Source organism: Anoplolepis gracilipes, chromosome 3 (genome assembly GCF_047496725.1).
Source record: "Anoplolepis gracilipes chromosome 3, ASM4749672v1, whole genome shotgun sequence".
Taxonomy (NCBI): Eukaryota; Metazoa; Arthropoda; class Insecta; order Hymenoptera; family Formicidae; genus Anoplolepis; species Anoplolepis gracilipes.
This window is the reverse complement of record NC_132972.1, coordinates 12,603,281-12,630,638: the sequence shown is the minus strand read 5'-3', so window position 1 is coordinate 12,630,638 and position 27,358 is coordinate 12,603,281. Positions and strand designations below refer to the sequence as shown.

Here is a 27,358-nt window from a genome sequence, read left to right as displayed (position 1 = left end):
TGCAGTTTAATTAATAAAAAGTTGTTTAAATCTTTAATATCTCGTATCTTAAAATGTATAAAAGTATTGATAAAATTTAATAACGTAAATAATTTTAATTATATTACATACCCTAAAAATATATCAATAAATTTTATAGTATTTTACACTCAATAGTATTTTAATAATAAACTTAATAGTTTTACAAAATTACAAGCTATCATTTGCACAAAATATTTTTCCTATTGTTTACTTTTGTGGTTTTTTTTTTTTTTTTTTTTTTTTTTTTGGAAGGCTTGCGAAATAGGAACGTTTAATTGTACGCGTATAAGCCCGCACAAAACATGATCCGATTTATTCTGTTGAAAAAGAGAGAGAGAGTTTCATGCAGACAGAAAAGCATCCAGCGCTGAAAGGAACAGCGGAAATTGCGGCGACCCGTAAGTATTCATAACGTTTGCCTGGCTTTTTGTGCGAATTGAATACCGTTATACGCGCATTTTATTGGACGCATCATGATTTATGTATTGGACGTTATATGTATATTATCTCTCTCGATCTGTTTTTAAAATTTAAATATTTTAAAATAGTTATATAGTTTTATCTTTCTCTTTTAAGATTGTATGAGAGTCTGTCTTTCTCTTTCTCTCTCTCTCTCTCTCTCTCTCTCTCTCTCTCTCTCTCTCTCTCTCTCTCTCTCTCTTTCTTAAGATTGAAAAGAATTTTTTTAATAACAATTTTGCGTCAAATATTGCACACAATTAATCTCATCATAGATAATAAACAAACATTTTCAAAGAGTTCCCTTATAAATTATTAGTACTAAGAATACGTTATTTTTCTATCAAGGATTAACTATATTAAATTCTAGATTAACCTTTGGTTTTGTTATTGTAGCATTTTACTTTTTTTATTATTTTAACAAAACGTGATAACGTGGTCAATATCCTAAAATGGAAATAAGTATCATAACTTTGAAAAATACTAATAAAGAAAGAGAATGAAAATCTCCGCCGGGCATAATGCAATCTTCAAAGAAGAAAGATGTTAATTATTTTGCGAATTACATGGGCAACGAGGAACATTTGTGAGCGCACCACGGTTGCGGAGGTGCCGTTGTTGTAATTGAAAAACTCAAAACCATAATTACGGTAGCGCCGTTTTCGAGTTGGGTAGCGCCCTTATGTGCGCCTCGTAATTGCATGAAAAGCTAACGTACTCCCGCTATGGTCCAAGAGAGCAGTTCCTCGCCAACATTTCGCAAGTTCACCCAGAGGAAGAGAGTGAGCCAACATTCTGAGCTGGTTCTCTCCTAACAAGACATGCTACGTGTGTGCCGATTAAATTGGCTGCGACGTTTGCACGACGTGACATTTAATGCATACTTAGAAGGTCCATCGCGAATACACGTGAATCTAATATCTGTTATAAATCAATTGCAAATTACAAGTTATCGTGGTAAATAGCTGTAGATTAAATATAATTAGTAATATAAACGTTATTTTAAAAGCCTTAAAATTTTAATTTTTTTAAAAATAAATTTTCAATATCTAATAATTTCTTATTTTCTATTCTTCGAGCGTACGTGTGAAACGGCTTCAAGAAAAATAAAAAGTATTTTGTCAATGCGAGAAGCGATTACATTATTCATGACTGCCATTACCGAACACTTTCGCGATTTTATCTCTTTCTTTGCTTTGTGTCCCTTGTCAATCTTTTTCTCCCACTGACGATTTCTTGCCACCATTTGTCGTGGTGTATCTCTTACAAGTTTTTTGTAATATCAGTTTTTGTACAAAAGCCTAGTTTTTCTATGAAACGAATGATTGATTTAAATTTTTTGTAAAACTGCTGGATTTACAGTGAATCGTGAGATAACTAACATTCGTTCGCGTATGGGAATATGATCGGAAATTGAATCGCGAGAAGACAACACGTCATTACGTTCGAATTGAGATCGTTGAGAACGCAGTTTACACTTGTATTGTTTGTACGCTTGCTAATGAGCGCACGACGTATGCTACCTGATTATAGTGTGTAATTACTCACGAGATTGGTCGCGCTTAATCATTACCGGCAAACCGATCTATTTATAAAGGTTAATATAACTACCGGTCAATATGCATAGCTGTTAAAAATTTAGCGTTAATAAATTAAAGGATCTCAATGATAGATAAGTACAATACATTTGTTTTCAAATTTTCAAAATCCTGAAGATCCATCAAAATATCATTTGGATATTTTTACTATATTAATTTATTTAGAAATCTTTCTCAACTGCTTTTATGATACACTCAAAGGCCAGAATTTTTGTAACAATTTATAATAGGATAAGTTTACATGCTAAATTTATAACTATAAATACACAACATATTAAAAGTGCATTATATAATTCAAATCACACATTTAAGATTTTTTTAATAATATTAAAATATATAATAAGGCAAACGTATAATATAAACTGGTTTTATATCGTTTCTAACGAACTTAATAGAATCGTAAGGTAACCAACGATGCGGGAAAAATATTCGCTCTTTTTCACTTTGCTAAAAGGCATTGCTAAAGAAATTACTTTTGATAAATGCTCCGTTTATATTAATATCTGAAAAACTAGGTTGATGAGTTCTTATCGTTGTGAAAGATATTGACAAGCTTTTTAATTTAATTCTAGGTTTTTAAATCTTTTTTACATTGGTTTACATTTTTTTAATCATATTACATATACATAAATTTTAATATAAAATATCCATACAAAAGGAATATAAGAAATCATTACTTTAAATAAGAATTAATGCTGTCGTACACTTAATAAATGCAGAAAGTAATGTAGTTTATTGATAGAAACAAATGCATCTACTTATTATTTAATTATATTTCTTTCAATATATTTTTTTGCGATATAATGTTGCTGTAATATTCATATATACTGTAAAATTATATTTTCAATTATTTCGATTTCCTGTCAAATCTCTATTATATATTTTATTAGGTCATAAAAAAATTATCAAACAATATATTATGATGTTTATACTTAAGAGTTTTTTATATAAATCTGTGATAGATAACACAGAATGCGCTACTTATAGTTTTTAATGAATATATCGCTTTTATCATCAAAGTTTACTTCGAAGTAGCGCTCACGTACGCGCAATCTTGAGTTCACAATCTGTGTATTATATTTTCTTTAACAGAATTGTTGTTTATATATATAGGATTTAAAAAAAAATACTGTTTATAAAGTTTTCTTATTTTTAATATAAAATTAAGTGCAAATTAGGGCGTTTCAACGTACATATACTGAAATAGTATACGTAGAGTTAATGACGCGAGTGTATCTTTTGAATCTCCCCGACATTCTTTCAGACTGTAACATGGCTATTCGAAATAGCTTCGAAAGAAAGAGAGAGAAAGAGATAAACGCGTCGGTTGTTTCCCACGTGCCAATAGGTGCTCGAAAGTTTGCGCAACAATGTGAAAGAAGAAACCTTAAAAGTTACGGGAAAATTAGAGCGAACTGCTCCACCTCGACGTCGCGCAACTTGCGGCGGCTCTCACGATCCCGACGCGGAACTTTATGTTTCCTCCTGGTGGTTTTTGGAAAATTGGCTTAGCGAAAGTGAAACGAGCGAGACAACGCGACCGCTTGCGCGGCGAGTTACTTCACTCCTGGGTAAGGGTAGTTAGGAAAACCTCCCTCGGACACGCTCGCCAAGCACCATCGTCGTAAGCGTAAAATATTACATAGCGTCTCTTATACTTTCGCGAGCGTATTCCGGTATATTTTCATTTCCGCGCTGGCGCCGAGGGATGTCCAGTTTTGCAAGAGAGAGACAGATTCTTTTCGCACACGCGAGTTACAATATAATCGATAAGTAATGTATTTGAGTTACGGCAGAGAATTTAGCACGATCTACTTTATATATGTATGCGGAATTTTAAATTTCGTTAGATAAATGTTTAAGCGATAGGAAATCGTTTGTAAAAAAGAAGTTTTTTAAGCAAATATAATAAATATATATTTTTTTATTTTCTTTATTGATCTGTATGACTTTTATATTAATATGTAATAATGATCTCATAAATAAACTAAATGCTGGTTTTGAAAAGTTATTAAAACATTTAATTTTAAAAGTTTACGTTTAAATTGAGAAACCTTTTTATTAAAGTTTCTAAAATTACTTGACATAAACTTAAATTAAAGAAATAAGATTCTATTTTTTTTATTTTGTGAATATTTTAAACATTTTTATTTTTAAAGAAATGTCATCTCCACTCGATTTTACTTTGCAAAATATCACCTCTACCACAAAAGTATATTGAAAGAATCGAGAAAATCTTCTAGGTGCTTTACAAAGATTATCACGCGATGATGTTCGCATAAGAGCTCCGGATCTCTAACGTTTTGAATAATATTCTTCGTGCAATGCATACGGAGTGAGCTCTCGACAGTTGTCTTTGGTGGAAATTGCTATCGCTTGGCACATTTTTTTCAACGAGCAAACTAGAACTACACGCATAATCGAATGCGCGCATCCTCGTTAACTTCCGTTCTAACTCGCATTTCGCGTTGGAGAACGACAAGCTGTATCACCGAAAAATTCCGAGACAGCCGAGCGGAATCGTAAAACTCTATTACCAACAACCGCGCTAGCAAAGGTATGAAGCGAACAAAGGCCACCGCATTCGCCGATGTTTTTCCGTCGCATCGTAAAAAGAGGGCGAGGCGAGACCGTCCAAACGACCATCCGCTCTTTCTGTTTGTCGAACGAGGAGGTTCATCGCCCCGAGGGCGAACAGAATCTAGACGACGAGAAGAACACAAGATCTGAAGTGAATTTCCAGCATTTAATTTATCTCACTATTGCGGCTGACGTCGCAGACAACTGTTTATCAGTACTCTCTTCTACTTTTTTTCACTTTTTTTTATCTCAAAGGACGACTGTTAAATAATGACGCTGCCAATAAATAAATAGCGTTGGTTTTATAATATATATTACAAATATCTCTAAAATATATATATTAATAACAAGTTCGTCAAAATATATTAAATTATTTATTAATATATCAAATGTATATTTTTGATCTACGTATTTTGCAGATTTAATTTCTATGTATTATGTCTCTATATTAACGTTCGTAAAATCATATATTCTTTACTTTTATATTGTACATATACTTAAAATTAAATTAGATTTTAAATACTAAATTTTTAAATTGAAACATTAAATATGAGATTACTTAATTTATTTATTTGTTTTTAATTTAAAGCAAAAATTTTATCTGCAGATAATATTTTAATATTATCTATATTTATTTAAATTGCTCAAACTGCGGACTCGTTTCTCTTTTTTATCTGAATTTTCAAATTATTCAGAGTATCCGAGAATTTCAGATTCGAAATTTGCAATCATACACATAAACAAACATACATATTCAATTATTAAATATTATCCACGAGAAGTTTGTATACAATATACATTACATTATAGATACAATGGATATTATTATTCATAAAGCTTGAATCTTGCGTAATACAGATTATATCCCCGTTACATGCCATTGTTAATAATGAAGTTGGATTTCACATAATTTGCCATGATAGAGTAGCATATGTCATTGTTAACGGAGTTTGAGTTTCGTTTCCGACACGAATGCTCGTTACTTTGCACCGTACCGTCTCGCAGTTGAGTTACAGGAGAAGATAAATTTTTCGAATCACCCACAGCGGCGAGTTTCGAGCGTCGCAAAATGTGCAGCCCGATTGCCAGCCCAACCGTAGCGATCACCGTGTCCCAAGGAGATTTGTTAACTTCTAGCAAACAGAAGTTTATCAATAAAATTGCTTTCACAGTGTAATTCCGCTCTGGAGTTTCGCCAAATTCGGCCATCCAACTCCCGTACAACGTTTTGCAACGACTCGTATATGCTCGCATCCTCGCGGCATAACCGATGCGCTTGTACGCGACTCCGACGTGCATATTTAGAATACGCCGTTCGCTTTAATCATTTAGTAACTCGACATGGTAATTACGTTGGTCCTGGTTAATGCCATGCGCAAATATCCGCCAAGTTATTATTTTATGCTGGAGATTATCAATTTCCGGCTGTGTACATAATTAAACGTGTAACCGCAGGCTTATATTATACATATCGCGCTGAACTATTTTGATATTGAGCTCCGTGAGTGTCAGAAACTTGTGATATATTTTCTGGCTTACGAGAGAAACGACTCTTTACGACATATATATTGTTATTTTTTCCAATAAAATAAGAAAGAAACAAAGATATAAGCATATGAAAGGAGAATAATAACACAGAATGCAAGAGAAATATTTAAAATAAAATAGCGAGGAAATATAAAATATTCATAGAATACATTTTTTTAATTTTTAGTACTGTTCACATTTAGAAGTTTTGTTATTGTGGAAAAAAAAATTTATTACATAGTATCGCATGTTTGCAAGATGTTTGCAAATCATTATTCCGTTGCAGTAAATATTACTTTCGAGTAATGGATAAAGTAGCTATAAAATGTTCCATTTTATAAAAGATTGAAATCACAGTTAAAATAATTGCATAAATACTAACTCAACAGGTTGGATATTATGGAATGCAAAAGATAATGTAATCATGCTAAGAAATAATAAATTTATACATTTTCTTATTACAAATGATACTATACGAAATAGAAATAGTATGGTGAAGTCTTGAGAAAATATGCTAAATATGAAATATATAGTATTAAAAATTGGATTTGAATATTTTACAGTTACAAAGTAAAATTTATACAAATATTGTGAAATATATTCAACAGAATAGACGTGGTTTTGATAAGTTACTTACCGGACAATACTAAACATTTTAATAAATAAATATCAAAGAAAAAACTTTACTGACGAGAAAAACGTCAGTTAACTAATTTTCTCAATTATTTCTAAAGAAATCCATGTAAATTTTTCCGTAATAGAAGTAACTAGAAATCTCAGATTTATGCAAATATTTTATCTGAAATTGCAATCATTCATTAATGCTAATAAAAATAATAGGTATATCCTCTAAATCAAGAACAATTTTGTCTTTTATGTCAACAATGATAGCTTTACTAAATATAAATCATATAGCAATAATTTCTATTTAAGAAAGTATTTTACTGTTATTTTAATATTTATTAAGGTATCAGTAATTTGTTACGATTTGATAATTTTGATTCTCGTAGAGAATAACAAACAATAATTATTTTGTTGTTGTAAATGTATTTATATATAATTGCTTAAAATTTATATATATGCCTTGTGTAAAAAATTCAATGGCAATCTTTAGGAAAACATTAAATATGTATTTCATTAATAATTTAAAGAAAAGCATAGTTGATAATTACTCGAATATGATTGTGATTGTCATCATCGCGGAAGTACTTCATTTGTTATCCAAGCAAAGTGACATTTTTAACATATATTAAGACTCCCTGATTCTCTAACGCGATGCACTAGATGTACAGAAACTGCAAGTAACAGAATTCAGCGTTGGAAACGGGCTTTGCCTTCGAGATAAGGATGTTAGAGAGTTCCACTTTGCTAGTGGAGAACTAGGAAGGATCGTCACATCGGGCATCAACTGGCAGCACTCGGTTCTACCACGTGCGAGAATGAAGCTTCACGGCAGCAACGACGTCTCGAATCCTTAATCGCGTAAATGGAGTTTATTTCGCGCATCAAGCAAGTCGTGCGAACTTTCTAGGCAGTTACGTGCGACTTGCCGTGCCACGCATACGTTAACTCGACGCGATTTCCAGTCAACTTGGTATCCCTTTGGTCGCGACATAACTTCTTAACTATTTGACTTTTGGCGAAACCACCAATTGTAATAATTTTATCTGACTTCTCTCATTTCTTGGTTCCAACGCTTTAATATAGATATATGTATTGTTGATAGAAAAGAAACTTTTATATTATATCAATTTTTCCTTGTGTCTTTAATTAGAATCATTTTATTAGAGAAACATTTTGATTATACATGAAACTTTTACTTTGAATTCTTTAATATATATAGTATTCACTAATCAAATTTTTGGAAAAGTTTTAAAATATGAAACACCTATAATTTATTTTCAATATTGTATGTAATATTTATATTTAAAATTTTTAAAAATATTTAGTTAAAAATTTTCTATGATAAAATAAAGAAACAAAAAGTTAAAGATAGATTAATAAATTGTAAACGTGTAGATTAGAACGCGTCGCATCAATTGACGGTATTAAAAATAATCGTGGTAAGAAAGTTTGCATCGAGCGAAGAATAGCAAAGTCTCCGTATTACACCCAAGTATTTCCGATTCAATTATAAAACTCACCTCGCTTCGAAGCGTGGAAACTGTCCTGCGGCTGTATCACCTCGACCTGGGCGCTGAGTCGAGACTTGGGCAGGATGTCCCGGTTGGCGTTGATCTTCTCTGCGGCATAGCGAAAGGCCACTTCCTGCTTGTCGTCCGACGGATGAAACAGCCCACCTGGGAAATCACGCATCCATATTAAAGAGTGCTACTTTGACGAGAGCCATGCGCATATACTCCTCCTTATTTTCCGTCTGCGATCACCATCGCAGACTTTCTCTTTATCCAACCGAATATCTATTTCTGTCCGCCAATACAGCCGAGCGATAAAGATTTATGATTCATTTACACCTTCGTGATGAATGATTCAAAACAGGTTCATATTCTACATAACTTTACTGTTCAATATAATTTATGTGCAGATGTTTACGTACTGTATCCATTTTTGGAATAATTTCCATATTTTTCCTAAGAATCTTTTGATTTGAGTTTGAAAATGCTTTTAGACAGTTGTGATTATAATATAGTTTTTATATTAAAAAAACATATATTTTTGAATTCTTAAATACGAATACTTCTAACAACAGATTGTAATAAATTTTAAAAACGTATTCCATTAATATTTTATGTAGAAAAAACTTATCAATTTAAAACACATTGTCATTTAGCGTAGAACACAATTATGAAAATAATATAAGTGATTTAAATAAATATCCGCATAAAAAACAAAATATCAGAAATGATTAATAAATCATTAATAGTTGAGTCATTGTTCAATTACACAACGGAACTAAATTAAAATTTAGAAAATATCTGTATTTTTAAAAATAATCAAAGGTTTTTATATATCTTATATGCTTTTGAAAAACCTGACGTAAATTACTATACATTCCATTTCCTGTCATTTCCATCGTCTCACGTCACATAAGTACTCTTGACAGTTTCTTCGTGTGGTCCGCTTAAATTCCGCGCCTTCCAATTCATTCAGTTGGGAGAAATTGGCGCCATAAATTGATTTTAATCTCATGTACGTCATAAAGTAACTGTACCAGCAGCTGCGCCGGCTTGACTTCGCGATTTATAGAATTTGCGAGATAGATTTACGTCTCTCGTTAGTGAGCTGCTATCGATTTACTTTGGCGCACTTCGGAAGGTTGCTCGATTCGCTGGTCATTTTGACAATAATGAGTGTAATAACGCAAATGAGAACAAAAAAGCAAATAGCGTCGGAATTTGGTGTAAAATCGAAAAAGAGGAAAGAATATTACGTAGTTCTCACCTAATAGAAATAATTAATTTTACATCATAACTTTTATTCGTAGGAGTAGAAATGAAATTAGGATCTCTATAAAACTTCTGTCAATGAGCAAGAAGAGGAAATTACGGGATGCTGGAGAACAATCAAAAGCGCGTAATAACATTAACGGCTTATCAAGCAATCAACCGAGTTTGTATTGCAAATATGGTTAAGCACGAGAATACACGTCGTGACAATCAGTATTTCAAATCAATTGTAAAGTCATCGGGAATATTCTGCTGTATTTAAAAATTTAGCTTACGCTAGTTAGACATTTTCTTGTTTGCAAATCGAATTTATTGAATTCGTTTATTCACCGATCGTTAATGAATTATCTCGCTTAAATTGATGAAACAATACGACGCTCTTCCATCGCAACCATTATACGATGAAACAAAAACGGTAAATTGATCCCAATTGAATACATGAGAGTTCAAGTTTATTTTTACCTAATGTTCCGTACCTCAAGCCTCGGTTTAATTATACGCTCGAAAAAGCAAATTTCTCGGCGGTTTATGTAAATAAATCGCAAAAGATCGTATATGTATACGACTACATGCATGTTTTTAATCTTGACTTCAGATTGACGAGAATATTTTAATAACGTTGAATCTAAAATGAGCGAATAATGAGTTGCTATTTTAAAACAAAAAATTACTGTAATTACAACGATATCAAAAAAGACAATTTTTTATTAGCGTATAAATTATAACATTATTAGTTACATTTTTATTATTTGTATTTCGTTATGTACACGTAATTTAATTATGTTTTTATTATATGTATTTAAATCCTTATATACACATTATTATCTTTTTCATTTTTTATGAATCGTAGGAAATGTAGAAAGTGTAGAAAATGAAAAATGGTCTCTACAGTTATATATCATGTTATCTTTATTTAAAAAACAAGCAAATTTATACTATTTTTCAATTTTTTCCTCGTTAATTTGCAAATGTAATTTTTTTAACAGGATAAACTATACGATTATTTGATTAACAATAACGATAGAAAAAGCAAATGGAAATGTTGCAAAAGAATGTGAAGAAAGTTACAACAAATATTGAACGAGCATCGAAGGGAATGCTGGGAAAATTAGAAACTAAAATGTGCGAACCGTTTAAAATTCAATCGATCTAATGTAAGCTAAAAGAATTTCTAGCGACGTCTCTCTTATCCCGATGTGTCTCTCTTCGTATTATTCCGATAAATTCCTTCGCTTTTCAACTTTTCGATACAGAAATATATTGACCATATACACATGCCATTGGTGATGCACCATGGAACAAGCACAGCACGCGTAGCACAAATGAATGCATCAAAGTTCATAGCAAATACGGCATCTTTCTAAGCACGGATGTATAATATTGATCCGCTTCTGCTTCTCTCTCGCTGTTTTAGAAAAGAAAGCGGTGCTTGGAAATCGAGTGCAACGTGAATTTTTGATAAAATTCAGAGTGCAGTCTTTGAACTCGGTGTATCAGATTACTAACGTATATCTTGTACATGTCTCTTTCGTTTAAGAATTACGATCCTAAAGTTAATCAATGATCACATTTTCACATATGGATTTTTATATAAAATCTATGAATTGCTATTGTTTTATCATTTTATGAAAGATAGAAATAGAAATACGGAAATCGAATACGGATTTGTGTATATATAAAACGATTGTATTGTAAATACAATATTTATGTTTGAAAAAATATTCATGCATTGATTTTCAGATATAGAAATATGTATGGCAACCGATGCGTTACGCTGTCATTAGATTCCGATAAAAATATCACTACTGATTTTGATTTTGGATAGCGATAGCATTCGTCGAATAATGTAACAAAAACTTTCCGTGTTTCCTTAAACGAGATTTTCTTTTCTCTCAGAAAGACACAGATTAACAAAAATCATTATATTTTACGATCACGTAATTATAATAATTTTCTCTCTCTACATGTAATGAAAATTTAAATATGCATAGTTTTTATGTCAAAGCAACCGAGGTCTTTTACATGACCCAAAACTAAAAGATTGTACTTTTAAAACATTTTTTTAAATAAAATAATATTTTGCGTCATGAAAAAAATATAGTACAGTAAAAAAGAATATACAATACAGTAATTTAAGTATAAGAAAATTATATTGATATTATATTACTTTAATAATTAATATGTAAATATTTATTCATCTATACATGTGTAAAGTCATTTAAAAAATGTATGTTTACTACATTAATGTAATAGTTTATAATTTAAGAGCAAAAATCTTATTTAGACTGTTAGAAAATATAAAGCATTTCTTTTTATAAAATTTTATTACAAATATTATACATATATATAATTATCGGTTGATTATCGCTTTTATGTAAAAAATCTTTAAATAAAATGGTATTTTGAGTTCACATTTATCGTTAAATATTCCTCTCAATATTTTTTAAACATGTGTTTGTATACATTTAGAAACACATTTAGTGATAAATGTGAACTTAGAATACGGGTCAATAAATTTTGTAATACTTATATATTATCTCTCCAATCGCGACATTTTGTAATTTTTTGTGACTTGTGTGGCTAGAAGTATATCGATTTTACATCGATTTTGTTTACAGTCAACCGCTACTACTTTTAATATACCCACAGGCTCCTAATTAATGACATTTAACTGTGAAATACCTCGTGTTATATATCCGTTATATACGCAGTAAAACGCCTGGCTAGTATTGGACTGATTTTCTCTCTGACACGCGAAAACCAGAACTTCGGTAATTGTCGTCGCACATCGATAAAATGCTTGTTGTCCACGTTTTGCTGCCAATGTTCCATTTGCATCACCATCAGTGCCAATTAAATAGAGCACCGTTAGGAATGCGATATTACTGTCGTTAATTTTAATGATTTGTGTTTATTGCCGAAATATTTTCATGCTACTATAGTATAATCTTAGAAATTACTTGTGCATTTATGTAAGAAAGTACAAGAATAACAGCAGATTGAAAGTAAGAAAGTACAATTAGTAGAAGATAGTTTTGAATAAAACTAAAAATATAATTTTAAAAAGGCGTGACGATTATAAAAATAAAAAAACAATTAATATTATGATTAAACGACATATACAATAAATCCTCGTATAATGCAAGAGATATATTTCGCGTTATATACGATACTCACTTGAGGATTGTACAAAATTTAAAAATACATTCTTTATTATAAAAACAAAACATAAAATTTATTGGAATTTATTTATTACGTTATGAGGGTGATTTATAGCATTATATGAGACCTGTTACTTTTTGTATTATAAAAATCGAAGATCTAAATTGCAATGCAGTTTGATGGCAATAAAAGATTAGTATTCATTTTCTTATATAAACCTTAATTTGTACAAATTGTATGAAAGTAAAACAAGATTGAATAAATCATTCCATGCGCGCATTTCCGTTGAAAAGAAATTTTAACGCGCGCTTTGAGATTAACTATCTCGATAATTAAGCTTGAGATCAAGATACCGTTGAAGTAAAGTTCGCTTGGAATTAATTTGAGGAATAAGATCTTATCTGTTTATAATGTCTCCGAAGCTTCATTCTCAATATCAGGCTCCAAGAACCAAGTCGTGCTACCGTCTTCTCACTCGCGAGTATTATCGAACGAGACATTGATAATAATTTTACTGACGCTATTCAATGCGGTCGAAAAGGTCGCGGCTTTCACACCGGGGGAAGCTGGGAAAGATACTCACCTATCCTAATGAAATCAGGAAGAGCCGCGGCGTGGGCGGCGAGGAGCGCCAGCAGCAGCAGCAGCCACCTCGCAGCCATTTCCGGTTCCGGTTCACCCCGCCGCCTCCCCCGCCCTCCGTCGTCGCCACCACCGCCGTCGCCTGCAGCCTTTCCTTCCCCTTCCTTTCTCTCTTTTCCTCTCTTTCTGGACTCTTCCTCTCTTCGTTTTCCCAAGGGAACTTACGCCACTGGAAAACAAGATTGGACAGCGAGTTCATTAAAATGCACGCTGCAAACCTTCGTATCCGGCCTGAATATCTGCTCTCGTTTACAAGAGAATTGTGTTTCAAGAGCGCTACGACACATCGCTGATCGCCGACCCGAAATCGGCAATGATTGTCGCCTTACGAGAACCGGAAACCAATGGAAGAACGATCAAGTGATAGTAGCCTTTAAATCGATCATTGATATCAAAGAAGTAAATACACAGGAAGAAACAATTGCGAAGTATTACAAGATAGATAGATAACATTATATTTAATAAAGTCTACATATGTACATATATGGATATATATTTATTAAAATCTTATATATACATATGTCAATGTATTTATTAAAATTATGTCATCATTATATTCGCAATTCATTTATTTAAATAAATATATTTTATATATTTATTAAAAATATCTATATTTCTTTATACATAAGAATATATATTTCTTTATACATAAGAATATATATTTTTGAAACGCCACAAACTGCTTTCTTCGGGTGCGCTCAAGAAAATACTTTTAGCGCGTAAACGTGCTTCTTAAATTCAACCTTCGTGTGCTGCCGCATTATTATTCCTTGAAACGTCATCGTGACACAAGTAGCATAAAAATGAACGTTCTTTACATTCTTTTATTAGCAATTATCCGTTCGCGTGATTAATTAAACTCCAACGATGAATGTATAAGCGTATTGAGGCGACGATTATTTATTAAACAAAACATTTTGGGCAATTTATTTATTTATAATAAGAATGCAAAGTGAAATATGGAACGGAAATTATTATGTTATTTTATGGAAGGTAATTATTATCTCAACAATGCTTGAATTTATATATCATACTTTGAATTATTTATGTTAATGTAAATATAATTTTTCCTCCTTTACGAATTGAGAGTGCGGAATATGTGGATAACCGAGTTGAGTAATTTAAGTAACAAAAAGTCAAAATATATTAATCATTTATCAATAATACATAATAATACATATCTACGTTTCGCAATAAATGTGGTCGAAATGTTTTATGCGTACAATACCGAATTTTTCGTACGAAATGTTTTATGCGTACAATACTGAATTTGAATGCATCTCGGACAGTTTTTATTACATCTTATTTCAGTTTTACCACTAATTTTACTTTATTATAATTGTTTTATATTTATTTATAAAAATATATTTTTATTATGTTTAAAAAAAAAATTTTTTTTAATTTAAATTATTTGTTTAAAAAAATTAGACTTTTATTATATTAAATTTTATAAAAGTTTATATTTCATAGAATACAAAGAAACAAGAAGAAAAAAAAATTTATTGAAAAATTGTATAATTATTTAATTAAATATATACTTGACAGAAAAAGAAGGAACTATTGATGCGCGTAATAATTAGTTTTTTAAAAATTAATTACTTTGTTCATTGCTGCAAATTAAACATATTTGTATTGCAATAGTGTACATTTACGTTACAATTTAATTTCTTGTAACAAAAAGTAGGAAATAAAATTATGGATGTAAAAATAAAAATTTTGCATCATGCTAGTGACTGCTTTTTTCTCATTGTAGCTCATTTAAGCTACGCAATATGAATATATCTATTTAATACTCTAGTCATGATAGAGCAGGTGAAGTAAATTAAATATGTAAATAGTAAAGTCGGCACACGAATAATTGCGGTTGGACGCAACATAGTGGCAGAATGACTATATAATAGATATAAATGTCTCTCATTCGTCTCTTTTTAAATATAAGTTTTGTAAGATGTTGCACACGAGTGTATATGCCGGCAGTTTGTATTGTAGCATTACGAAATGTCGCGCGCTGAATATAATTCCAAAATATATTACGCGTTGAAATATATTCCGCGAAATATCAAGGCATCTTGCTTTGCAGTTCCTCCCTTTTGTTACAGCTGCCCTGTGAAACCCTATGAAAGTAAATGTTACATGTGCGGTCGGATATCGCGCAAGAAATGCAGGTGAACGGTCGCACTGATTTTAAATCACAACATTCCCGGTTATATAAGTCGGTTATTTCATCTAAATTTTTATGAATGAGTGTCATAATTCTTTTCTATTTTATAAAAATATGCCCCTTTTCTATCCACGCATCTTTTGATTTATCTAGTTTTTGATCAATTAAAAAAAAGGAAAATAGATTCTTGCACATTTAAAATAAACTTTTTCTACCTAATATTAATTATTAAAATGTACAGAAATTCCTGAATCTTTAGATTCTGAAAGTAACTTTATAAATTTTCTATTGAAACTTGATTATTTCATGTATGTATATAAGTAATTTTCAATTTTCCAGCGAAAATCTCTTCAGACTGTTGATCGTGTGATTTTATTGATTGTTCAGCAAACTTTTCACAGATTGTGAAACATGTGATTTATCGTGTTTTACGCACTTATGATATTTACAAAGCAATATTACGTTGGTTAGAATTGAAAATACAATCTCAACACAAATATAATCGATTAAGAAAGAGTTAATAAATCTAATACATTTTGAAATTAATGAATTTGATATTCCGCAAAGTACTTAGCTTTTTAAAATATAAACTTAATAATTAACTTGTGAGTTGACGTAAAGGTTTGTACTTTGTAGAATTAAAATTTTTACTTTCATGAATTTTTGTGTTACTATATTTTGGTAATACAGTCATTCCAAAAACATTAATTTTTACGAGATATATTTTGAAATAAAATTACATTCTACAGGCGAAATTATTTTAATAATTTACTTTAATTTCACAAATTAATTACTAATTTTACATTATACTTTAAAAGGCTAAAAGCATTTTGCACAATATAAAATTCCTGAATCTCGAAATATATAAGTTTTATTAACTTTCGACTGGACTGATATCCATCCAGTTCCTTCTTAAGTGAAGGCACTGTCGGAAATGGGGAAAACGAGCGAGAAAAAAAAATGGGATCACGCGCGTTTTTAAATTGCAGCTAGAGGGCTTTTTTCGTAATGCGAGCCGCGAACGTGTAGCTACAATGGCCGTGCGTGTACAATATACGAGCTTCGCGAGAATACTGAGTCGGAGTGCGCAAGGTTGGTAAATGCAGCCAGGAATACAGTGAAAATACATAGCGCTGCGCCGCGCCGCGCCGTACTACCATGTAGAACAGTACCATGTGTTCTAGAAAAATATTTGTTAATCCCGCAATGCAGATTTCGTAAGCGGCGTAAATCCCTTATTCGCCTTTGGGAAATCCGCTCTTTCATTATGGAGAATTGTCGCGCGTACGAGAATGAATCGTGTTTATTTTTCCGTTTGTTTTTCCCGCTTTTTGTTCGGCGCATATGTTATTCATGAATTGCATTGAATTGTTTATAAGTATATCGTCAGAGAGATTGTGTCAATCGAGGACGCATGATATAACAACGCACGCAGATAAACTGCATATATATTGCGATACTTTTGCCTTTATCATCGTTTCGTGTTTTAGTCAATTGAGCCATTTTAAAATACATGAGCGCGAACGATTAAATTCACATTGAACATTTTCTATCACGAATATCTTAAATTCTTTAATATTATATTTCTCATAAAAATAGCATCGAATGGTCAAAATTAAATATTACAGATGTGTAAAAATATAATTAAATATTAAGAGATATAATTATCTCCATTCCATGAATGTTTAGTATTTGATAATCCTATACATTACATTTTGGTTATATTCGAAATTACGCAGTCATGTTACTATTATCGGATCATCTCGACGATAACGTACGCGCAATCAATTATAACTATCTTAAATTATATTATATACGTTGTATGAAGCAATATAACGCTATGTAGTAATCTAACCTATGCGGTAAACTGAAAGGCTGGCAAATGTGATTTACAGCTTCAATTTCGATGGTAAATGAATGACAACCACTAAATTCGTATCGCTCCTAAAGATATAGGTATTTAAGAACAATTATTAGAAGAACATTATCAAGTATAATATAATCATATAGCAATTTTTTCATTGACTTTTAACTTTTAGAGAAATTTAATTATATAATTAAGTTTATTTATAATAATTAGAATAATACGGATTTATAAATGTTTATAATATGTTTTTTATGACAAATTTGAATGCAATAGAACTAGCAAATAATATTTCTTACATATATGTACATTGCTATGTAAAATAATATTACGTTTAATATACACAAATGCAACAAATAAATTATTACGAGTATTAATATCTCCGATCTTTTATCCCTCAGAAAATTATTATTACTCTTTATTATTATATCTCTATATTATTCTCAAAGGATTATCCAAAATCTCACACTGGTTCCCGTTGTCGGTAGTTCGAATTAATTTAATAGGACAGCAAAGACTGGCATTATAGTGCAGCATTATACATACTAGTAGCGTGCAGTGCACCATTTACCTATTTACCCATCCGCTATGCACTGTTCCTAGAATTACCGACTCGGGGTAGTTAACCGGGAAAACCGGCACACCACTTCACAAAACGCTCCGTCGTTTCCGGTCTACGCCCGTGAGACCTTTCGGAGCGGAGCGAACATTGCCAAACGAGTAACGCACAGACACGGCAGTTAACACATGCATCGATAGCTGATTCTCTTTTCGCATAACTTATCAGGTTGCAGTCGTTGGCTTCCTTCCGGGAAGTGATGTTACCGATCCGAGCTTCACATCAACATGGATCCACGAATTTCCGATATATTGGCAAACTCGCAAATATAGCGCGCTTTCCGCAGATGTGCTGTGAAGCTCGAATCCTATTCGCTCTCTTTTCCATGGCATGCAATCTCTACCAATTTGTATCGCGCAATTTATTGTAACAAAGCAAAGTGAAATTGAATAAAATGTTGGTTACGCGTATTTTAATTTTCAATATTAAACCGATATATTTTTAAATTGAAATATTCAATATTATCCGTTGGACATAAAAGGATCAAAGACCTATGCAGAAAAGTCTCGCAAGTTGAAAACTATGTGGATCGAAATTTTTGCTCTTGCGTTATTTATAAAATGTTAAAATTATATTACATAATACCTGGAATAAAAAAAAAGCAATAGGAAATAACGTGACAGATAAAATCTGCAAAACTCGATCTTCCTCTCTTTTACACTGATTTTATCGTGAAATTGTCTAAATAAAAATAAGAAAATTATATTGGAAAAAATATTAAGAATTCTTTTAGATTACAGATGAGATACAAGATGTGTAAAATAAACTATTAAAATACGTAAAATCTATATCTAAGTACGGAAAAGTTGCTTTGTGAGTCTCGTTAAAAATAAATATTTCTCTCTCTTCTTTAGTATTAATAAATATTCATAAATTTTACAATATCACAATCACAATACTTTACTATAAATTCTATATTTCGATTAAATTGCATATGCAATTATTGACGGAAAAATAGCAATAATTATATGATAAACTTATAGCGAAAAAGATATGCGAAAAAATTATTTATAATTTGACAAATTTATAACAAAATTTTAGATGCGCATAGTATTTTTATTCATAATAATATTATAGATCATCATCCCTTTATTCCCGAATCCTTGGTTATCTTCAATCTTATTGCTCTTCCCGTATCATCCTGAAAAATATTGTATCATTTCGTATTCTTTTCTTCCCCATCGGGAAAGATCGCAGGAAAAGAGAAAATATTCCACCTTGGGGCATCATAAAGTAATATTGACACTTCGCAAGAAAAAAAATGATTTCACAGATTAATAGACGGGAAAAAATTAACACTTCCTTTTCAATATAACATGAAATAATAAAATAAGACCAACAATGTTTCTTGATTTATTAATATTTATAAATGACATTTTTACTTGTAACAAGTATGTTTCAAAAAAATATAAAACAATGTGAAGAGTTTTGCTGTTAAAGTGAAATTGAAGGGTCCATTGCAGCAGTAATCTAATCTTCTTTAGAAAATAAAAGAGAGATCAAAAGAGAATTTTAAATTAAATTTTATTTTTCCAACTTTAAAATTAAGTTTCTGTTTTAAAAAGTGGACTAAATCAATATTCTGTAAAAAGCTATTTAAATGTCATTTTTGTCAAGAAACACAATGATTTTAGATTGTTTAAAAAAATCTATCCCTGCAGCTTCTGAAGTACATCGTTAAGCGTGCCTTAAGGCACCCTCATTCGCGATTATAGGTGTAGTCATGATTTAGTCGCTATATGCAAGGATGCGGTAAATGAGAGTGAGAGGAGGAGAAACGAGCGCTCTAGGCGAAGAGCCGACATTGGCGCCATTCAGAGATGCGCGTTGAATTTTAATGAACACTTTGCCTTTGTGCACTAAACTCCTGCCAGAGTCCATCCCGCAGGACCGCACGAGCATGAAATTTTTATGGAAACACATATCATTCGTCTTCGCCGCGTGATCACTTGTCCCAGACTCCTGTCACAACGATCCTATGACGATACTTCCCTTGGCGGTAACAATGCGCTGGCTGTTCCTTTTTGCAATTATTCGCGGTTCACGATGTAAATAAAATCGGGAGACGGGCAGGAGAGAGAGGGATGCGCTTATAAAATGCAAGATAAATATAGCGAGGCACCTTTGTCTCTCGGTACCGCGTGTGATCGATCTGTCATCTGGCGCAACGCCAAAATGGCGCAGTCACCAATTTTAGTGAAAAATTGGGCAAAGTATGAAACTTACAAACAGGTTACAAGCGAGAAACTTATTACGAACATTTGCTAAGGAGTATAAGAAAGTTTAATAAGCACCGCAATGTGTGTTGCAAAATGAATTATGGTAGTGATCATAAGTCATTCGCCTTCTCTTGTTGAATACTAAGTTGAAAGTTTTAAAATTAGAGAAATCCTCCATGTTCTATACACATGCACACACACACACACACACACACACATATCCATATGTGTGTGTGTTAAATTGTCATATATATTAAATACATATAGTATTTTTCTCTTTATAAATTATTAACTGTAGTAAATAAAAAAAGAAACATATAAACATAAAAAGTGATAAAATAGAGATTTTGCGTTATTAAATTTTGTTTTAATAATAATGATTTTTTTCGCATTACAAAGATTCAAAGGAATACGAAATACTCATAATAACAAGTTGTTCTCCCGTCGCTTTTAAATTTGAATTCTTGAAATAAAATTTTTTAATCCATTACGATATAATTTTTGTGCTGACTTATTTATTAATTTGTTTCATATATGTATACGTTATAATGAGCTTCGAGCAAGAGAGAGAGTAAATCTCTCGTCTATTCATTTTCTCACATCTTTGATATTGCTTCTGCGACATTTTGTATCGACTGAATCTTTGTCACAATGTCGAAATTACTGCGTCGCGTCTGTAGGGTTTTTCAGTTTTATTTTCCGATTTGCTTTTGAGTCTCCCTTTTGTTTAACGTTTCACGGCGTCTTTCTCTCATGTTCTGTTCCCAAATGGATTTTGCACAAGAACGAGGTGCGCGTCGCTTCGCGCGCAGTAAAGCGCGCATAAGTACTTTCTTTCGGGGCAGATATTCATGGCGAGGTCGTAGCAACCGTGCCATCAAAAAACATTCGTAACGTCTTCCATTCGCGAGTCTCTCGCGATTACACTATGTATCTCTCTTCCCTCGAGAAGAGCTCGTTTCCTTTCTGCGTACGATCCGCCTGAACGACGAAGAAAAGAATGCGGAATGATACACGATGCTCTCCGAGGCGGAATTGAGAGGAAGGTCCCAAGGATTTGCAAAGGAAAGGACAATGTTTGGAGTTATTGTGAGGAAAAATATCATTCGATCTCCAAGATCTGACAGTGGGACCGTGATATTGCATAAATGATGGATGGCACAAGTGGTATCACGTTGAATACATGAAATGCATGTTGCACGTTGAGTACATGAAATATAATATATTGATATATTATATGGAAAGAACTTTTAACAGATCGAAGACGAAAAGAATGCAGAAAAGTTTAATGCAAAATTTTCTTTATTAATTCTGAATTACTGTAAGGTAGTTTCATTCGTTTCGTTTTTCCACTCACTAAATAAATGACATTAATAATATTATAGGCATTATATTAGAATTTAACGAGGAAAGAGATTTAAAAGTAAAAAAAGTTTCAATGATATTTTCTACTTGTTTGTTAATTATAGAATTGTTTTAAAATTCTGCAGCTTCTACTAAAACTTGTTAAGAGATATGCATCTCTTATAAATAAATTTTTATATTTTCTAAAACCAATTGTAATATAATAAAATTTCAGTGAATCTGTTTGCCCGTAAACGACATAATAATTTAAAAATATTTATCATAAATTTATAGAATTTTGCGCTTGATAAGCTAACGAGAGATCTCCAAATATTTTACATTTTTATCTTTTTAATTTATGAACAAAAAAGAATTACGAGCCAACAACAAGTTCTCGCTTTACATGCTCGCTTTACATCAGTGCGAAATTTCTCGCTTACGCATCAGCGGCGGATGGCGTCAGGATTTGCACGATTTTCGCTACCGTGCGCATTTGCGTAATCCTTACTCGTCGACTATCGAGATCGCACGTCTCCGTTCCTGCGTTTTGTGTGACATCACATATGTATACATATATATTGTATATGGGTTATATAAATGTATATAAGAGCAAAATACGTGCAGAAAAAAATATATTCATACGCCATTGTGACTCGTGCACGCAGATAATCGAGATAATTACACGATGAGCTGTCCTTTTTACGTTCATATTTGCGTTAAACTCTCTTGTTTTCTCCTCTCTCTTTCTCTCTCTCTCTCTCTCTCTCCCTCTCTCTCTCTCTCTCTCTCTCTCTCTCTCGGTAAATACTTAAAAACATTATCACGTTGCCGCCACATTATTCATCTGTAGCTGAGTAGAATTTTTAGCATCATTTAAAATTAAATTTTAATATTCACCACCCTATTACTGATAATTTAAAGTATTCTACAGAATATTTATGTTTACAATATATGTTGGAAATTGCTCACTCTCTATTAGTTATTATTAATCTTATGAATAATAGATATCGAGAATATTTTACAACTTGCTCAGTAATAAATTAATTAATAACAGAAAAATAATGGTAATATAATAACATTTAAAATTTTCATAATAATTCTTGCATTTTAATAATTCCAATTTTATAAAATCAAAAACTGCATAGATCAAGAAATTTGAAAGTATCAAAAGATTCAAAATTTTCAAGTTTAATGTATTCGGAAAACTAATTTTCATAAAATATTAAAGGTTCTTAAAATCTAAAAATTGCCAAAAAAATACATAGTTAAGGAATAAAGAATTTTTAAATCCAAGGATCTCTATAGTCGAAAAAACTCTAGCATCTAAAAATTTAAATATGCCAAGGCTTTAAATATCTGAAATTAAAAATTTAAATATCCGAAAATTTGTGAAAGCTTTAGAGTTCTAAAATGTGAGAATTCAAAGACTCAATTAAAGTTTTAACACTCTTAGTACCTAAGAAACTACAGAGGGAGATTCAACTTTTCTGAAAACCAAAGGTTTAAATATTCAAGAATCCACGAATATGTGCTAACTCCGGTAGAATAACTTTATTAATGAAAAACCTAGAAAACTTTGTAACATTGTATAACAACATACCACACTCGGTTTAATATATTCTCGCAGCACGTAGATTTTATAAGCTAGGCATTAGTCGCAGAATGGCGTGAACATCGTGCCGCTTGGGTTTTGTAAGGGAGCTCGTCCCGAGGGATCTCAGCATTTTGTGCACCACTTTCCAACTCCAGTTATGCTCTAGATACTTTTACAAAACAGTCAAAGTTCCGCGAATTTTTATCGTACCGCAACATATTATCAAATCCTCCCTGAGTCATATTTTTTTTTTACACATGAAAATATGAAGAACTTAAGCAAATAACCTCAAAAGATCATGCACGCTTGCTTGAACTTCTTTTATTTATTTACAGATTCCTCTAATAAAATTTTTCTAATAAAATTCCACTAATAAAGAGTCTTTTTCGTACGTAGTAATTATATTAATAAATAAATATAATTATAAATATAAATATAAATAAATAACTGTAATTTTATAGAAGAAGAGGAAGAAATTTTATTATTTAAATCTGAAATGTTGTTTAATTATTTAATGATTATATTTGGCCTGTGATGTATTATTACACGGATAGATCGTTGAATAATTAGAGAACAAATATTTAAAATTCGTGTTTTATTTCTCGCAAATATCTCGTAATAAAAATGTTCTACTTATTCCGTTCATTTACTTTGCATTAAACGATAAGGCTCGCGCATAAAAGTGAGAAATGGAAACTTTATAAAACGAAGCAGGCGGAAAATGTTGGATTTTGGGAATGGACGGTGTACACACGGTATATGGCAATTGAGATTTGAATATGTATGAGGATCAAGGCATATGGCATACAGATTGTGCCTTCGGTTTATCGTGACTCGAGATGTGTTGCAAAACCATCTGGATGACAAAACAAATAGCATATCGAAGATTATAAAAGATTATAAAACTTGCATTCAAAATATGTTTTCACAAAATCTTTAGAAAAATGTTTCTGCTTTTTCTTAAGAATAAAAAAATTTATTATTACGTCCTAATGATAATAACATACATGCGAATTGCAATTTGCTTGAATACCGAGAAATAATGTTGTAAATTTAAAAAGAACAATAAAGTTCATAATAACTTTTATAATTTAATTAATTCAATTTAATTTAATAATTTTTTTTTTAATATTTATACATAGTGTTTATATAACACGTATGTTTTAATAAACTTTCGGCAGTTATTAATTTTTCGCAAAAATTTTATTATTATTTTTACGTTGTGATATTTTTTGTGATAAACGAACCGGAGAGTATTCTCGTTAAATTTGACATTACATTGTGAATGACCACCGTTTCAGTATAAAATGTTAAAATAACTCGTTAGCTTTTTCATTCTGTTAAATCTGGTGATATTTTTGCTGAATGTTTTTGGTATCGTTTTATTTTTTCACAGCCGGAACGTTCTTCATTGATAAAAGCCCTCGTAACTTCGTTACGACCGGGACACGTCGATGAAACGATTTTTCTTTTGCGTGAGAGGACAGACAAATCCTTTTGAAAAACCCGTTCAAAGTGTCTCTCTGTCGTAAAGATAAAACGAGGCAATTACTGTCAGTCGCCGCCAGTCCATAAGAGCACACAAAAATGCATCGTATGCATTAACCAAGATATCTAGCATCTCTTATATTATATAGTAATGTCCAATTCCGGGGTCTATTCGGGGGTGTATTTTTGCAAAGTTTATGCGAATATCTTTTGTGCATCACATTATGTATCATGTATGCGCAAAACTTTTGCATGCATCGTGAAATACGCGCAAAATTTTATTGCAATTCAACGATACTTGTTTTTCATTTTCAAAGTACAAGTATAATGTTTAAATACAGTAGTTTGAAATATACATGCGCGCACATAAATTTACACACATTCATGTAGGAACGTAGAACGCACGTATTGAATATGAGTACCTATATATGTATAAATGTGAGTATACGTATTCATATGTAAATTCTGAATTCGCAACTTTTAAGTTTCAATTTTCAGTTGCGTATTAAAGTTCCAACCAACATAATGATCAAACACGTAACAAATAGAAACTTGTTACATCATTTGCGAATCATTGGCCAGTTTTATTTGAATAAATAACAGTCTCTGAGAGTTAGAAATATATATAGAGTTTGAAAATCATCATGATCGTTTAACGAAGGGATATGAAATGATATATAAGCTGTATAAACATCGCAGTGAATTTATCTCAATTTAGAATCACAAAGGATAAAAGAGCGTCATGAGAAACGTGAGCGATCGCTCGCATAAAATTTTTCCCGAGTTTATCGTGCGTCGATTCCGTTAATAAAAACCTACGACGCACATGGCTATGGGGGCATGCGGGATGGTCGCATTTTATGGTCGTGCTTTGCCACAGCATCCCGGCAGCGTTCGTACAACGGATATCGTGATATCCAAGACCGTAAGCCGAACGGCCGCCCTTAGTTATCTCGCGGAAATTACACCTGCTATTTGCCCGCTCGCGCACGCACGTTTTGTTGGTGCATCTACCTAGTCGCTGCAAAACAGCAAAATTCGGCGCACACGTTTAATAAGTAGCGTGCAATAAGAGGATGACTTACGGTCACATTACAAACGTCCCGCACCGGTCGCCTAGGTTGCTGTAAGCAAACGGCTGCTATATCGCAGCGCACTAATTACGGGCTTTATGCGCTACATATATGTAATGCATCCTAATTGGAAATGCAGCTCCTGAGTGCCTTATTAAATGGCATGTGCGCATTCGGACGGACTTTTTCTGTGCACGTGAATACGTACGTTCAAAACAATGATAAATAATAAATGACGAAAAGTTACACTGTTACATAATTCAATCGAACGGTATTAAATTGGAGATTGCCAACCGTATTTACGTATCGTATAAACTAACGTGTACACGTGCTTTTGCCGCTTATATCATTTATCGTCATTACGCACGATCACTAATCGCTTTATATTGTCGGTGTTTGAACGAAAATATTACATGCACCTTGAATGCCTTGTTATAGGATAACTCGCGTTAATAATAAATGAATTAACATGCATGAAATAGTATATTGTTTCAGCAGAAGAAAACTTTACACTGTCACGTAAAAACCGCTTTTGACAGATATGAATGAGAATTTTAATTGATGGCACTTTAGGATACCTTTTATTAGAAAACTTCGACGCATTAAAAATGAAATTTCTTTCGCGGCTTTTGACTCGTTCACTTATTTTCTTAATACTAGTTAATCACGAGTACATATTCATCTCTAGACCACGTCTTTTCTCGTCAAAAAAATATATAATAAAAAGCGATCTATTATTATAGCAAATAATTTTTTTTTGTATATATAAAAATTATTAAATCAAAGTTTTAATCATATAATATATCATAATGTTTCTTAGTTCTGACTTTTTTTTTAACGAATAAATAAATATTACATTAAACATAATTTTTTTTTAGAATGACCTCCATGAATTACCTCGACGAAAGAAATCATCATAGAGCTGCTAACGTACGAAAAACAGAAGCAAGGTAAATACGGCGCGAAAGCGTTGTCAGAATAATCCAGTTTTATAATGCACTCTATTATGCGGAAGCAGACTGACGTCCGTAGGGACGGACTGGATGTGTTGTGTACAGTTAGACAAAATGCGCATATGCACGAACAAGCGGCCTGCCTTTTTCTTATCATCGTTCTTGTTGCATTTCTTTTTAGACATTAATTTCAGAAAAACGTAAAACAGAGAGCTACTATCATGTCAGCTTCCGGCTTTTTTAATTTTACTTATTGAAATATTAATTTCAATAAGTTAATTTAATTCCAGATTATATTCACACGAAGTGAAATTATCGTGTGTGAATGAAATGTGCAATTGTCTATATGTATCTCTCTTTCCTTTTATTATTGGAAAATTGCTAAATGTAATGAAACGAAACTTGTAAGTCATGCGAAATATTTAAAAATTTTGTGAAAATTGCTTTAACGTATCGCAGATTTTTGTTATGCATTACACACTTCGTTAATGAATTAAATCACGTAATTAAAGCGCCCGTATGCAAATTGATGGTAAATTTCAAATTTACTGAAAATTTCACTTGAAAAGATGATTCTCAATTAACCGAGAATTTTAAAAAGAACATAATAATATGGAAAATTCTGTTTATACAATGTAACGTTTATT

The 27,358-nt window shown here is 31.7% G+C and overlaps 1 protein-coding gene across 8 annotated transcripts in view; it reads right to left on the bottom strand.

Annotated features, from left to right (window-relative positions):
* The window catches only part of Kair1d (Kainate-type ionotropic glutamate receptor subunit 1D), a 223,521-nt gene that overhangs the window by 114,994 nt on the left and 81,169 nt on the right, over positions 1-27,358 (bottom strand). For 7 of the 8 annotated variants that reach the window (XR_012046407.1, XR_012046403.1, XR_012046409.1 and 4 more), the window contains exons 2-3: positions 13,338-13,565; positions 8,330-8,485 (exon numbers count right to left, since the gene is read on the bottom strand). Coding sequence is in view for 1 of the 8 variants with exons in the window: in XM_072889012.1 (XP_072745113.1) it covers positions 8,330-8,485; positions 13,338-13,416 (235 nt within the window). In the remaining 7 variants the exon portion in view is untranslated. Of the gene's footprint in view, positions 1-8,329; positions 8,486-13,337; positions 13,566-15,430; positions 15,688-27,358 lie in introns of those variants that run through there. The other variant, XR_012046406.1, reaches the window with a different exon arrangement.